The sequence below is a fragment of the Erinaceus europaeus genome, chromosome 4, assembly GCF_950295315.1.
Source record: "Erinaceus europaeus chromosome 4, mEriEur2.1, whole genome shotgun sequence".
Lineage (NCBI taxonomy): Eukaryota > Metazoa > Chordata > Mammalia > Eulipotyphla > Erinaceidae > Erinaceus > Erinaceus europaeus.
This window is the reverse complement of record NC_080165.1, coordinates 143,231,243-143,247,814: the sequence shown is the minus strand read 5'-3', so window position 1 is coordinate 143,247,814 and position 16,572 is coordinate 143,231,243. Positions and strand designations below refer to the sequence as shown.

The 16,572-nt window shown below is 43.5% G+C and overlaps 1 protein-coding gene across 6 annotated transcripts in view; it reads right to left on the bottom strand.

Annotated features, from left to right (window-relative positions):
* Positions 1-16,572, bottom strand: part of SCML4 (Scm polycomb group protein like 4) — a 110,975-nt gene that overhangs the window by 9,732 nt on the left and 84,671 nt on the right. For 4 of the 6 annotated variants that reach the window (XM_060190669.1, XM_060190672.1, XM_060190671.1 and 1 more), the window contains 2 exons: positions 11,564-11,854; positions 4,517-4,662 (listed from right to left, as the gene is read on the bottom strand). In XM_060190669.1, coding sequence (XP_060046652.1) covers positions 4,517-4,662; positions 11,564-11,854 — 437 coding nt within the window. The remainder of the gene's footprint in view (positions 1-4,516; positions 4,663-11,563; positions 11,855-16,572) is intronic. The other 2 variants (XM_060190674.1, XM_060190673.1) reach the window with 2 other exon arrangements.

Below are 16,572 nucleotides of genomic sequence, written 5' to 3'. Positions count from 1 at the left end.
TGTCATACTTAGATTGGAAAGGAATAAGGATAAAGAAAGGATCCTCAAGGCTGCAAGAGAAAAACAAAGAGTCACCTACAAAGGAAAACCCATAAGATTAGCAGCAGACTTCTCCATACAAACACTACAGGCCAGAAGAGAATGGCAAGATATCTATCGAGTGCTCAATGAGAAAGGCTTTCAGCCAAGAATACTATATCCTGCTAGACTGTCATTCAAACTAGATGGAGGCATCAAAACCTTCTCAGACAAGCAACAGTTGAAGGAAGCAACCATCACCAAGCCTGCCCTGAAAGAAGTTCTGAAAGGTCTCCTATAAACAACCAGACCACCACAAATAGGACATATATCAAAACACTCTAAAACTCTACAAGAATGGCGTTAAAATATCTTCAATATTTGATATCAATAAATGTCAATGGCCTGAATTCACCTATTAAAAGACACAGAGTAGGAAGATGGATCAGAAAACACAACCCAACAATATGTTGTCTACAGGAAACTCACCTAACACAACAAGACAAACACAGACTTAAAGTGAAAGGATGGAAAACTATCATTCAAGCCAATGGCCCACAAAAAAGGGCAGGAACAGCTATTCTCATATCTGACATGATAGACTTTAAAATAGATAAGATTAAAAAAGATAGGAATGGACACTACTTAATGCTCAGAGGATCAGTCAATCAAGAGGACTTAACAATTATTAACATCTATGCACCCAATGAGAAGCCATCTAAATACATCAAACTTCTACTGAAAGAGCTACAGCAATATATTAACAGTAACACAATCATAGTAGGGGACATCAACACCCCACTATCTCAACTTGACAGATCATCCAGGAAGAAAATCAGTAAAGACATAAGGGAGCTAAATGAAGAGATAGATAAACTAGAACTATTGGACATTTTCAGAGTCATTCATCCCAAGAAACTGGAATACACATTTTACTCAAATCCACATGGATCATTCTCAAGGATAGACCATATGTTAGGCCACAAAGACAGCATCAGCCAATTCAAGAGCATTGAAATAATCCCAAGCATCTTCTCAGACCACAGTGGAATTAAACTAACACTTAACAATCAACAAAAGATTAGTAACAGTGCCAAAATGTGGAAGCTCAACAGTACACTTCTTAACAACTTCTGGGTCAAAGAGGAAATCAAGGAAGAAATCAAAATGTTTCGAGAGTTCAATGAAAATGAAGACACAAGCTATCAAAATATTTGGGACACAGCTAAAGCAGTCCTAAAAGGGAAGTTCATAGCTATACAAGCACACATTAGGAAACAAGAAAAGGCACAAATAAACAGCCTGATAGCACATCTCAAAGACCTAGAAGAAGAACAACAAAGGAATCCTAAAGCAACCAGAAGGACAGAAATTACTAAAGTTAGGGCAGAAATAAATAACATTGAGAATAGGAAAACCATACAAAAGATCAATGAAAGTAAATGTTGGTTCTTCGAAAGAGTAAACAAAATCGACAAACCTTTAGCCAGACTCACAAAACAAAAAAGGGAGAAGACCCAAATAAATCAGATAGTAAATGAAAGAGGAGAAATCACAACAGACACTGCAGAAATTCAACATATCATGCGAGGCTTCTATGAACAACTATATGCCACCAAGCTAGAGAACCTGGAAGAAATGAATGATTTCCTAGATACCTACCAACTTCCAAAACTAAGTAAAGAGGAAGTGGATAACATGAACAGGCCCATCACAGCTAATGAAATTGAAACAGTTATCAAAAATCTTCCCAAAAATAAAAGTCCTGGACCAGATGGTTTTACAAATGAATTCTACAAAACTTTCAAAGAAGAACTAATACCTCTACTTTTAAAAGTCTTCCAGAAGATTGAAGACACTGGAATACTCCCTGCCAGCTTCTATGAAGCCAACATCACCCTGATACCAAAAGCAGACGGGGACACAACCAAAAAAGAAAACTACAGACCAATATCTCTGATGAACATAGATGTGAAAATATTGAACAAAATTCTAGCCAACCGGATACAGCAGTATATCAAAAAAATTGTTCATCATGACCAAGTGGGGTTTATCCCAGGCATGCAAGGTTGGTTTAATATATGTAAATCAATCAATGTGATCCACCACATCAACAAAAGCAAGACCAAAAACCACATGGTCATATCAATAGATGCAGAGAAAGCCTTTGACAAAATACAACATCCCTTTATGATCAAAACACTACAAAAAATAGGAATAGGTGGAAAATTCCTGAAGATAGTGGAGTCTATATATAGCAAACCTACAGCCAACATCATACTCAATGGTGAAAAACTGGAAGCATTTCCTCTCAGATCAGGTACTAGACAGGGCTGCCCACTATCACCATTACTATTCAACATAGTGTTGGAAGTTCTTGCCATAGCAATCAGGCAGGAGCAAGGAATTAAAGGCATACAGATTGGAAGAGAAGAAGTCAGACTCTCCTTATTTGCAGATGACATGATAGTATACATGGAAAAACCTAAGGAATCCAGCAAGAAGCTTTTGGAAATCATCAGGCAATACAGTAATGTGTCAGGCTATAAAATTAACATTCAAAAGTCAGTGGCATTCCTCTATGCAAACACTAAGTTAGAAGAAATTGAAATCCAGAAATCAATTCCTTTTTCTATAGCAACAAAAAACAATAAAATATCTAGGAGTAAACCTAACCAAAGAAGTGAAAGACTTGTATACTGAAAATTATGAGTCACTACTCAAAGAAATTGAAAAAGACACAAAGAAGTGGAAAGATATTCCATGTTCATGGGTTGGAAGAATTAACATCATCAAAATGAATATATTACCCAGAGCCATCTACAAATTTAATGCTATCCCCATCAAGATCCCAAGCACATTTTTTAGGAGAATAGAACAAATGCTACAAATGTTTATCTGGAACCAGAAAAGACCTAGAATTGCCAAAACAATCTTGAGAAAAAAGAACAGAACCGGAGGCATCACACTGCCAGATCTCAAACTGTATTATAGGGCCATTGTCATCAAAACTGCTTGGTACTGGAACATGAACAGACACACTGACCAGTGGAATAGAATTGAGAGCCCAGAAATGAGGCCCCACACGTATGGACATCTAATCTTTGATAAAGGGGCCCAGACTATTATATGGGGGAAGCAGAGTCTCTTCAACAAATGGTGTTGGAAACAATGGGTTGAAACATGCAGAAGAATGAAACTGAATCACTGTATTTCACCAAATACAAAAGTAAATTTCAAGTGGATCAAGGACTTGGATGTTAGACCAGAAACTATCAGATACTTAGAGGAAAATATTGGAAGAACTTTTTACCGCATAAATTTTAAAGACATCTTCAATGAAACGAATCCAATTACAAGGAAGACTAAGGCAAGTATAAACCTATGGGACTACATCAAATTAAAAAGCTTCTTCACAGCAAAAGAAACCACTACCCAAATCAAGAGACCCCTCACAGAATGGGAGAAGATCTTTACATGCCATACATCAGATAAGAGTTTAATAACCAACATATATAAAGAGCTTGCCAGACTCAACAACAAGACAACAAATAACCCCATCCAAAAATGGGGGGAGGACATGGACAGAATATTCACCACAGAAGAGATCCAAAAGGCCGAGAAACACATGAAAAAATGCTCCAAGTCTCTGATTGTCAGAGAAATGCAAATCAAGACAACAATGAGATATCACTTCACTCCTGTGAGAATGTCATACGTCAGAAAAGGTAACAGCAGCAAATGCTGGAGAGGGTGTGGGGTCAAAGGAACCCTCCTGCACTGCTGGTGGGAATGTCAATTGGTCCAACCTCTGTGGAGAACAGTCTGGAGAACTCTCAGAAGGCTAGAAATGGCCCTACCCTATGATCCTGCAATTCCTCTCCTGGGGATAGATCCTAAGGAACCCAACACATCCATCCAAAAAGATCTGTGTACACATATGTTCTTGGCAGCACAATTTGTAATAGCCAAAACCTGGAAGCAACCCAGGTGTCCAACAACAGATGAGTGGCTGAGCAAGTTGTGGTCTATATACACAATGGAATACTACTCAGCTGTAAAAAATGGTGACTTCACCGTTTTCAGCCGATCTTGGATGGACCTTGAAAAAATCATGTTGAGTGAAATAAGTCAGAAACAGAAGGATGAATACGGGATGATCTCACTCTCAGGCCGAAGTTGAAAAACAAGATTAGAAAAGAAAACACAAGTCGAACCTGAAATGGAATTGGAGTATTACACCAAAGTAAAAGACTCTGGGGTGGGTGGGGATAAAAATAAATAAATAAATAAAAAAACAAAAATAAATAAATAAATAAACAAATAAAATAAAAAGGCTTAAAGAGGGGAGAGATGGGACAGAGATTTCTAGCTAAGTGGTTGTTCTGCTCTAAGGCGCCCGCAGTTTTCCACGGCTTCCAGGGCTTAGCTCACAGGACGCCCTGCCGCCCAGCTCTCTGCAGCTCCCCTGCCCAGGCCAGACCCACCACTTGCGTACATGCTTTCTGAAGAGCTCCACATGAGGCCCCAGAGCCTGCGGGTCAGCATCTTTCACAAACCAGACCACGTCTTCCACTGTCCAGGTGGAGGGGTTCCTGCTCCTTGGCCGCCTGACGTCCAGCACATCTGGGGAAGGGCTGGGAGCTGGGTGGGTGAGCACAGAGAAAACCATGAGATGATGGCCAGGCGGGGGCACCTGGTTAAGCGCACACAGTGCAGTGCGCAAGGACCTGGTTCAAGCCCCTAGTCCCTACCTGCAGGGTGAAAGCTTCACGAGTGGTGAAGCAGGGCTGCAGGTGTCTCTCTCTGTCTCTTTCCCTACCTACCCCTCTCCTCTTAATCTCTTCCTGTTTCTATCAAATAATAGATAAATAAAAAGAAGGAAAGAGAGACAGAAAACCAGGAGATGTGGGATCCTCAGTACCTCCCGGGGGCTGCTTGACCTCACCTGGCCTGGGACTAGGATCCTCAGCACCTTTTACATCCAAGACAGTGACTACTGTCAGGGGACCGAGGCAAGGAGGCCACTCCCCTGGGGCTCCTGGAGATGACTCTACCCCTCTCTGCACACGGTCTGGCCTCCTCCCTGGGAATAAAGCGTGAAAAGCTGGGTCTCGTTCAACAGACCGAAATTTTGATCTATGCTGAATCTCTTACCTCTTTCTCTCCCTCTCTCTCTCTCTCTCTCTCTTTCCTTTATAAAGAGGCAAACATCATCTTGGATGGACCTTGAAGGAATCATGTTAAGTGAAGTAACCCCAAAAAGAGATGGGTGAGTACCAGGTCATCTCACTCATGGGTGTAACTTAAGAAATAAGGACAGAGGGAGTCAGGCGGTAGCACAGGGGTTAAGTGCGCGTGGCTCAAAGAACAAGGACTGGCGTAAGGATCCCAGTTCGAGCCCCTGGCTCCCCACCTGCAGGGGAGTCGCTTCACAGGCGGTGAAGCAGGTCTGCAGGTGTCTGTCTTTCTCTCCCCCTCTCTGTCTTCCCCTCCTCTCTCCATTTCTCTGTTCTATGCAACAACAATGACATCAATAACAACAACAATAACTACAACAACAATGAAAACAAGGGCAACAAAAGGGAAAATAAATAAATATTTAAAATTTTTTTTAAAAAAGAAAGAAGGACAGAAAGGGAAAACACAAAGTGAAACTTGGATGGGGTTTGGCATACTGCAACAAGGCAAAGGACTCTGGGGAAGGAGGGGGAAGGGAAGAAGTGGAGGGGGCTTTGCAGTCCTGGTGCGTGATGGTGGAGAAGGCCCTAAGTTGGGGTAAGAGTGTTTTGCAGAACCTCTCATGGGGAGGGGAGACAATGTTCTCCTGTGTCAACACTGCACTGTATACCATTAACCTCCCCAATAGATGATTTGAAGAATGTAAAAAGAGAGAGACAAGTGTTATCATTTATAAATATTTAAAAATTGTGAACACTGACATTTAGTATAGAAAGAGCTCTTACAAATCAATAAAAAGAGACACGAGAAAAATGAGAACTTGGGGGAAATCATGCTAGAATTTTTTTTTCAACCAGGATTATCACTGGAGCTCTACACCAGCATGATTCCTCCACTCCTTGTAGTCTCTCTCTCTCTCTCTCTCTGCATTAAAGGCTAAGAGATTAGAGGGATAGAGAGCCTGAGAGAAAGAAAAATACCACACCACTGCTCCGACACTCCTGATGTAGGTGGTCCCATATAGTGACTGATGGCTTAAACTTGGATAGTCACTCATGGTAACAAGTGCAGTCTATCTGGTGAACCATCTGGCCTACCATGCTAAAAGCTATTGTTTGTTTGTTTCTTTGTTGGTTTATTATTTTATTACCACCAAAGCTATTACTGGGGCTTGGTGCCTGTACAGTGAATGTACCACTCCTAAGGGTAATTTTCTTTTCCTTTCCTTCTTTCTTTTCTTTTGTTTATATTTTACTTATTTATTTATTTATGATAGAGACAAAGACATTGAGAGGTAAGAGGAAGATAGATAGATAGATAGATAGATAGAGCTATCACACTGCTTCATCACTCATGAAGTGCGTCTGTGTGTGTGTGTCCCCCACCTCCCACCCTGTGAGTGGGGACAAGGGTTTGAACCTCGGTCTTTATGAAGAAGTATTTTTCTTGTCTCCACAAACACTGCCTGAGCATCTTCTGGGTGCAGACAATCTTCTCTTCTGGGAAGAAGATAAATGGGGTTCTCTCATTACAGGGTTTTAAATCATTGCCTCATTCACCAACTAAGTGAATATATGTCTAAGTATGAGTTCAATATCTGTAAAGAAAGTTGGTATAGATTAGAGAAAAAGGAAAGGCAACTTATATGAAAGCTTTGTGTAGGCACTTGTTAATCCTGTTTTCAAGTCAGAAAAAAAAATAAAATAAGGAGGGGGAGGTTGTGAGTAGTGAAGCAGCTTTCCAATAATGTAACTCTAAGTTTGCTATTGAGAAAACTTCATTTCTTTGTCCCTTCTATAATCTCTGGGTGCAGTGGGTTTCTGCTCTGCTTTTTCTTCCTCTTTGTAATGTGCTTTAAAAATAAATGCAGAGTTACAGACTTCAGGATAGTGTAGTGAATAAAGCGTTGACCCCTCAGATCTGAGGTCCTGAGTTTGATCCCCAGTATCATGTGTACAAGAGTGGTGCTCTGCTTCTCCGCCCCCACCCATTTCATTAATAAGATGCACGCGAGTGTGTGTGTGTGTGTGTGTGTGTGTGTGTGTGTGTGTTTTAAGAACTGAATTCTTTATTAGTGTTGAGAAAAGGATGGTATCACACTTCACTTCGGGTCTGTCCTAAATACATGATGGTTTGTGCTTGGGAGTTGGATGACCTTTGAGATACCCCCACCCCTACCCCCTGTCACATCAGATCCTTTGTCTGATCTGGAGGGTCCTCTAAGGTGGTTTCTCTTACAGCATTTTGCAAAGAAACTGGTCATGCGCCCAGAGCCATCGGAAACGTGGTGCCTGTCTATCAGAGATGATTTCACTGCATTTAAAGACATCTGCTCTCAATGTGGGGAGGATTAATCATGGAGATCACATTTGCCCTCAGATCCACCCCGTCGGCAACTGGGCAAGAATTACGGTGATGAAAAAAAAAAAGAATTACGGTGATGATATGCTCTGATTGCAAAGGCTTCAAGTCCTCGGTGACAAGAATGAGTTTAGAGAGATCAGAGCAGAGGTCAAATCAGATTTCCTGTTTAGATGGGAAGGAAGCACCAGACAGATTCAGTGCATCCTCCCTGCCTCTGGGGAGCTCTCCTTTCCCAGGGGTCGTAGAGACTGGACCAAGCCCAGTGGGCTGGCTTGTCTCTGTGAAGGTGGGAAGCAGGGACTCAAACCCAGGTCTTTGCATTTGGTCACAGGTGCACTTAATCGGGTCACCCTTTTCCCAGGCACCAGAAACACTGTGATAAACAGTTCTTTAGCAACTGGTGAAAGTTCTCTCCATTGAAATCACTTGAGAGTCCTCTCACTATGAGACTGTATTTTTATAAAAGAGATTTATTTATTAATTTATGGCAGAAAGCGGAGGAGGAAGGGGAGAGAGAGAGAGAGAGAGAAAGAGAGAGAGAGGTGTCAAACCATCAGCCCTGCACAGCAGTGGCAGAGATCAAATCCGGGAACTCACGCTCGAATGTCCAATGCTTTACTCTCTACTGCGCTACTTGAGACCTTCGGAAACAGGGGCTGACCTAAATCCAGAAGATTGGGAACCATAAGTGTTGATAAAAGTGCAGAGAGAAAAAGAGCCCTGGCACACTGTTGGTATGCAAACTGGTGTAACCCACATGGAAAACATTATGGAGAGCCTTTAAACAAATAAATCCGAGAATATCTTAGGTTTACCAGTATCACTTCTTGGACACAGATTCAAAGGACAGGAAAACACACATTTGAAAGGCCATGTGCACCCCCTACATTCACAGCTGCACTATTTACAACGCTCAGAATATGGAATTGATCGAACTGCCCTTAAACAGATGTCTGGATGAAGGAGCTATGTACGGGACATATATCGAATGGAATATGGTTCAGCCCTTTAAAGAGATGAGATTGTATCATTTGGTAGAATTGTGTACCTAATAATAGTCTTTTAAAAATTTGAAAAAAATAAAGCCAATACCAGCTTGAATGAGAAGAAACAAATGTCTCCTTTTTCAAAAGTGAAAATGCTCTTAGAACGATGAAGTGATTCGATCCACGCAGTGTCCTTGCGACCGCCACCCTTACCAGATGAGAACTGGGTTGAGAGAGAGCTTTAGTTTATAAAAAGGTTTATGGAAAGAAGACGAGAGAGGAGGGGGGTAGGGAGAGGGAGAGAGAGTGAGAGATCAGAGCTCTGCACTGCTCAAGTCTGCCATAAGGTGGTACAAGGATTGAATCTGTGACCTCTAAGGGATCAGATAAGCAAACGGGGACTCTCACAGGCTGACACATCTTCTCTGGCCAAGAACGAGACATTTAAAGGACAGAGGGATGCCAGGACAGGGGTTTTAACTGGAGGGGGTGTGGGGCCCAGCATGTAAGCGCTGGGGACCAAGGGGAACACAAAGTGAGTGGCTGTTAACTGGACATTTAGTATATGCCAGACGCAGCACTAGCGCTAGTGGCTGTTAACTGGACATTTAGTATACGCCAGACGCAGCACTAGCGCTGGTGGCTGTTAACTGGACATTTAGTATACGCCAGACGCAGCACTAGCGCTGGTGGCTGTTAACTGGACATTTAGTATACGCCAGACGCAGCACTAGCGCTGGTGGCTGTTAACTGGACATTTAGTATATGCCAGATGCAGCACTAGCGCTGGTGGCTGTTAACTGGACATTTAGTATACGCCAGACGCAGCACTAGCGCTGGTCAACATGAAGACATCCTGACTTCTGGGTCTGGAAGTCCCATCGCACAGCAGTTCTCAGCTGCCAAGCTGTCAATCTGGGCTTTTGTAAGACGCATGTTCACCTCATCTGTGACAGCTAACATTCACTGAGCTCTTACTATGTCTGAGGATATGACGAAATGCTCATCCGAATTTAGTTAGCCCTCTCAACAAAGCTGAGGTAGGTCTGATGCATATTGTTATGTCATACAGGCCAGGAAACAGGCACAGAGAAGCTCTGGCTTGTCAAAGGTCACTCTGTCAGGAAGTGACAGAACCAGGCTCCATCCAATCCTGCGCCATCTGGCTTCACAGACCCTGAGACTGTGCACCAGGCTCCACAACTTCTGTCCAGTAACCAAATGCTGAAGGCAAAAAATATTTAAGGAAAAAAAAAATCCCATGCAATAGGCCACTAAGCCGTCTCTGTAAAGAAGCACCTCCAGTCACTGCATTCTCCCATCCAAGAGCTAGCCAGGCCCGACTCTGCTTAGCTTCGGAGATCAGATGAGACTGGGTCTGTTCAGGGTAGTGTGGCTGTAGACACCATCCATCATCCACTGCATTCTAACAAGTTTTTTTTTTAATTCTTTGTTTTTTTAATTTTTGGTGCATGAGCAGAACTGGCATTACAGCCAGCTCTGAGGGAATTTTGCTAAACTCTGGTCCTGCCCCTGTTTTGTATCCCTTGTTATACTCTTCCTTCCTCCCTTCCTCCCTTCCTTTCTTTCTGGCAACTTCCTTCCTCCCTTCCTTTCTCTCTCTCTTTTTTCTTTTGCCTCCAGGGTTATTGCTGGGGCTCAGTGCCTACACTACAAATCCACTGCTCCTGAAGGCTATTTTTTCCCATTTTGTTGCCCTTGTTGTTTATCGTTATTGTTGTGATTATTATTGTTATTATTGTTGTCATTGTTGACAGAGAGAAATGGAGAGAGGAGAGGTAGACAGAGAGGGAGAGAGAAAGACAGACACCTGCAGACCTGCTTCACTGCCTGTAAAGTGACCCCTTTGCAGGTGGGAGTCTCTCTTTCTTTTTTTACATGACTAATTTTTTTTTCATTTAAAACTATACTGAAGCTGTCTGCACCAGTGAAAATTGTTTCCAGCTAGTAGTAATTACAAACCTTAGTCCTTTAAACATGGGAAATATACCCTGTGGCTCTTCTCGTGATTTCGCCCCAACATGCACTCTCTTCAATGTGCCACCAGATGACACAATGCACGTTTTATTCATCACCTACTAGGACACCAAAGCCCTCCCAAAGTTTTCACTACCCTCCCACCCCAGAGTCCTTTGCTTTGGTACAATATGCTACACCCAGTCAAGATATACTTTGTTTTTCTTTTCCTGTACAAGGGATGACTCCTGACTGACACCTGGTTCTCCTTTTTCTTGGGCAGAGAGCTAGGCTACTCCTCTTAGACTCCTTTGGAGTTAAGGGTGGGAAAAGGCCAATGAAGGGCAGGGTGGTGGTGCACTTGGTTGAGCGCACATGTTACAGTGTGCAAGGACCTGGGTTCAAGACCCCAGTCCCCACCTGAAGGGGGAAAGCAAGTGGTGAAGCAAGTCTGCAGGTGTCTCTCTGTCTTTGCCTCTATCTCCCCCTTCCCTCTTGATATCTGGCTGTGTCTATCAAATAAAGATAATAAAAAAATTTTAAAAAGATAAAAACAATTAATATAAAGGAAAAGGCCAATGAAATGTGAATGGAGGTAATTACCACATCTTATGCAGGCTCTGGGGAAGTGTGTACGCCTCCTTCCTTTGCTCTTTCCCTTTCTACCAGCTAGATGCATGGGACCTCCCGGCTGGCAGGCACGGAGAGCCTCTGGTACTCAGAGCCTGGGTTCCTGGATCAGGACGCTCCTGCCAACTAGAAGTGTCTACGTGACACTCTGACAAAATAAATTTCTGTTGTATGGGAGTCACTGTATCATTTGGCATCTACTGCCCCGCTTGCCCTGATATGCCAGTTTCTCTGCTTATTGTCAAAACTTGAGGCCAGCTGCCTTTGAGGACAGTAAAATCCACGAGGGGACTTGTGAAGTTTTCTAATTTCCCGAGGTCCCATTAGTCACCAACCGCCCATTCCCCAACATGCCCTGGCACCAGGGCAGGGTGAATCTTGGAAAGGCGGGGCATGCATTATGTTACCACATCTGTTTCCTTCAAGAGTGGTCCCATTTCTCTTGGGGCTGGAGCCTGGGGGCCTCGGTCCAAGTGAAGACGTGCCTCCGGAGGCCAGGCTGCCGGTGCGGGGGCCGGCGGTAGCAGTAGCCGGGCCTCCCCCAAGGCGGACCTCTCCAGAGCTCTGCCTCTTGCAGTAGAGTGAGGAGGAGGTGGGCAAAGGGCCCCTATGGTTACAGGCTGAGGCGGAGGGCTCCGTGCTGTAGCGGCTCATAGCCCCGGGGCTCACCAGGCGCTCTTCCGTGGGGGCTGTTTTTGCTGAGGAGAAAGCAGAGCAGAGAAGCAGAGGTCAGAGAGCCACCCATGCCCCAGTTGCATGGCTACCTCCGAAGGGGATGAGAGATGGCACAGAATGGATTCCATACTACCACCCCCCCAAAGCTTCTCTCATATATTTTTGCCACCAGAGTTATTGCTGGGCTTGGCGCCCACATGACTAGTCCACCATTCCTAGCCACATTTCCTCCCTTTTTGCCCTCTCTTCTCTTTCTTTTTAGTCTCCTTTCTTTTCTTGTGTTTGACAGAACAGAGAGGAATTGAAAGGGGAGGGAAAGATAAAGCAGGAGAGAGAAAGAGAGGCACCTGCAGCACTGCTTTGACATTCGTGAAGACTCCCCCCACCCTTGAGTATAGTGATGTGTAGGGTCAACTGGGTGTGCCACCATGGGCCCCCGGGAAAGCTCGCTTCTCTAGATTGAGACACTGACTTCATCCACAAAGCACAGCTTAGCAGGGAGTGGGGGCCGTGCCTGGCAAGGTCAGAGGAAAAGGTCATCGGCAATGACACACAAACATCTGTGGGGCTACCCACCTAGCGGGCTCTGCCAGTGTTTCTGAATCTCTGTGCCCTCTTCTCTCATGCCCACCACCACTGCTCACCTCCCCAGGTCCAAGATTCCTGGGAGACATCAAGCAGGAATCATGATGTCCCTGAGACAGCAAGAGCCCTTTGGGCCAGTCACCTGGAAGGTGACTTCCCCTTGCCACACTTTTAATCTCCATACACACGAGAGCACTAGCCTTCTGAGAAAGCTCCCAAAGCAGGGACATGAAAAACAACAACAACAACAAACAACAACAAACCCTCCCAGAATTTTACAAATCAAAGGTGAGGATTCATCGATCCCTATAATGTCCAGAGTCCGCACAGGATTTGAAATAGCTGCTAATCTCATCACCCCCTCCCTCAAATAAATCAGAATTCTTTACATTTTTAAAATGCTCAGCCTGGCAGACTGTTGAATAATATGAGTTACATCTGAACCTAAGTGACGTGTGTAAAAGATTTTTTTTTCCACTAGGGTTATCGCTGGAGCTTGATACCTATACTGTGAACCCACTGCAATATTCTCCTCATCCCTCTTCTTTCCTTCCTTCCTTCCTTCCTTCCTTCCTTCCTTCCTTCCTTCCTTTCTTCCCTCCCTCCTTCCTTCCTTCCTTTTTGCCTTCCTTCCCTCTTTCCTTTTGAAATTTATTTTTGATACAGACAGAGAGAAGTGGGGAAGAGAGAGATAGATAGATGAGAGAGAGAAGGGGGGAGGGAGAGATGCAGCACTGCTCTAATATTCACTAAAGCTTCCCCCCTGCAGGTGAGGGACCAAGGACTGAGCCTAGGCCCTCACACATGGTAATGCGATTGCTCTGCTGAGTGTGCCACCACCCAGTCTCTGCTGATTTGTTTCTGAGGACAAAGTCCAGTTAAATGGTAGGAGTATAAAGAGGAAAGGCAATACTTTTTGTCCACCCCATCCCAAACAAGGTCCTATCTGCCTAGGCTCGTCAACACTCACCTGAATATTGGGCATGATCCAAACAGATCTTGCCATCCCCCAAGGAAATGCACTCCAGCAACAAAACCAATAATAAAAGGTTGGCGAAGGCACAACACATTTGGAGCTACAAGATCCAAATGTCATCTCCAACTGGGATTTCTTATCACAAGGTAGGTATTAAAAGAGTAAGACTTGGTTTTATTAGGGAAGCTACCAAGTTTCCTCATAGATGGAGACACATGGAGATTGCGCAGGGGAAAAGTGTCATGCATATGGGACGCAAATAAGGCAGTGCTTAGAAGTTTGCAGCTGCAAATTCTTATATCAGAAAAGAATATCTCAAAGAACCTGCCGTTTGCATAAGGATACTGGGGTAAAAAGAAAACTAAATCTAGAGCAAGCAGAAAGATGTATATAATAAAGATGAGAGCAAAAAATATCATTGAGTGGTCAAGAGAAGCATGCTAGAGTAAACCAATGAAGCCCAAAGCTGGTTCAACAAAACTGACCAACTTTTAGCTAGAGTGGTCAAGAGAAGAAGAGAGAAGACTGAAATGACGGATATCTGAAATGAAAAATGGCATAACTACCAATCTGACAGAAATAAAATGACTTGATAATGAAAATATTAGAAGGATTATATGCCAATAAATTAAAGAAATGGGTAAACTTAAGAAGAAATGGGTAAACTCAAAACAGAAATAGACAGTCTTAGCAGATCTATAACAAGTAAAGAAGTCAAATTAATAGAAGAAGAAAGAGAAGGAGGAAGGGGGCAGGGGTAGATAGCATGATGGTTATGCAAAGAGATTCTCATGCCTGAGGCTCCAAAGTCCCAGATTTGACACCCCACACCACCATAAGCCAGAGCTGAGCAGTCTCATAAAAATAAATCGGAAGCTGGGCAGCGCACAGTGGGTTAAGCCCACATGGTGCAAAGTACAAGGGCCAGCATAAGGATCCCGGTTAGAGCCCTCAACTCCCCACCTGCAGGAGGTCACTTTGCAAGCCATGAAGCAGGTCTGCAGGTGTCTATCTTTTTCTCCCCCTCTCTGTCTTCCCCCTTCTCTTGATTTATCTCTGTCCTATCCAACAACAACAGTTATGACAACAATAACAACTACAGCAAGGGCAACAAAATGGGGAAAATGGCCTCCAGGAGCCGTGGATTTGTAGTGCAGGCACAGAGCCCCAAAGATAACCCTGGAGGCAAGAAAATAAAATAAAAAATAAAATAAAATAACTAAAAAATAAACCAAAATGGCAGTACTCCCTAAACTGATCTGCAGTGAATGCAACCTTGCTAGAATCTCAATTTCTTAGAAATTGAGATGCTGATTTTAAAATGCTATGGAATTTTAGGAGCTAAGGATAACCAAAAAATGGTTATAGATGAAGAAAGCCAATAGTCTTCACACTTCAGAATTTGAAAAATGTACTTCAAAGCACTGCCATTAGAGATACAGTGGTTTTGTAAAAAGAAAGAAATACAATGATGTTGGCATAAGTGTGGATTAACAGAATAGAAATAAGGGGCCGGGGCCAGGAGGTGGCACACCTTAAGCACTCACATAACAGCGTGCAAGGATCCTGGTTCGAGCCCCAGTCCCCACCTACTGGAGAAAGCTTCACGAGTGGTGAAACAGGGCTGCAGGTGTCTCTCTTTATCTCTCTCTCCTTCTTTCCCTCCACCTTCCCTCTCAATCTATCTCTGTTTATATCCAGTAAAATAGCAAAATATTTAAAGGGAATATTGGGGGTCAAGAAATAAAACCGTATTGCAACCAATTTTCATCAAGGGCGTCAAGATCATCTGGTAAGGAGACTCTATTTTTTATAATGGCTGTTGGTACAAGGGACTATCCACATGCAAAATAATTATCCTCACTTTAATTAATATACACAAATAACATAACTCATAATGGATCAGAGGCCTAAATTGAAGAGCAAAATCTTCTCAAACATTTAGCAAGGAACACAGATGCAACTCTTCATGAGCTTGGCTTTTGCAATATATTCTTAAATGTGGATATCAAAAGCATGAGCAACAGAAGAGAAAGAAAAAAAGATGCAGTAAATTTTGTTAAAGTGTAAAATGTAGGGGCCGGGTGGCAGCACAGTGGGTTAAGCACACTGTTAAGAAGCCACCGACCAAGCCTGACCACAAACCAAGACAGACACAGAGTATCAATGTGTTCGGAGATTTATTCACACAGACACACAAGACACACATACAGGGGAAGGCTGAGGGTTCACTAACTGGGACAGCTCCCTGGGCTAGGAAAGCTGAGCAACTCCGAGACTCACTGCTTTATACTCTCAAGGGGTGGGGGTTACACAGGCTGGATGTACACTTTCTCTAAGGAAAACAGTTACACGCAACATCTTGAGCAAAGCAAAAGGACACAGATTACACATTACATTCTTTATCTAAACAGTACCCTCTAAGCTGTATCTATGGTGTCAGTCTTTGATCTCAGCAGAGCAGGCATACAGAAGCAAAATGAAGTGGTAAAGCTGAGTGGGTGTTTCAAAATTCAAATGGTCACATGAACACTTACTTTGCAGCATCATTCTTGTAAGTTCAAAAGAGTCATCAGTGGCTGCCCAGACGACACGGGTATTCCTGGCTGAGAGGTCAGCTTGCTTCTCAACTTTACTGCCTTTTACTTGTAAAGCAAGTCTCTAAGGTAGAGGAACTCTCAAAATAGGGAGCTCTTGCTCTCACATTGGCGCAAAGCAAGGACCGGCTCAAGGATCCCGGTTCGAGCCCCCGGCTCCCCACCTGTAGGAGGGTCAGGTCACGGGCAGTGAAGCAGGTCTGCAGAGGTCTATCTTTCTCTCTCCGTCTCTGTTTCCCCCCCCCTCTCGATTTCTCGCTGTCCTATCCAACAACAGCAACAATGGCAACAATAACAATAACAACAACAAGGGCAACCGAATGGGAAAAATGACCTCCAGGAGCAGTGGATTCATGGTGCAGGCACCAAGTCCCCACAACAACCTAGAGGCAAAATAAATAAAATAAAATAAAATAAAATAAAATAAAATAAAATAAAATAAAATAAAATGCTGGGGCCAAGAGGTGGTGCATCTGGTTGAGCGCACATGTTACAGTGAGCAAGGACCCAGGTTCAAGCCTCTGGTTCCCACCTACCGGAGGAAAGCTTTGCAAGTGGTGAAGCAAGGCTTCAAGTATCTGTC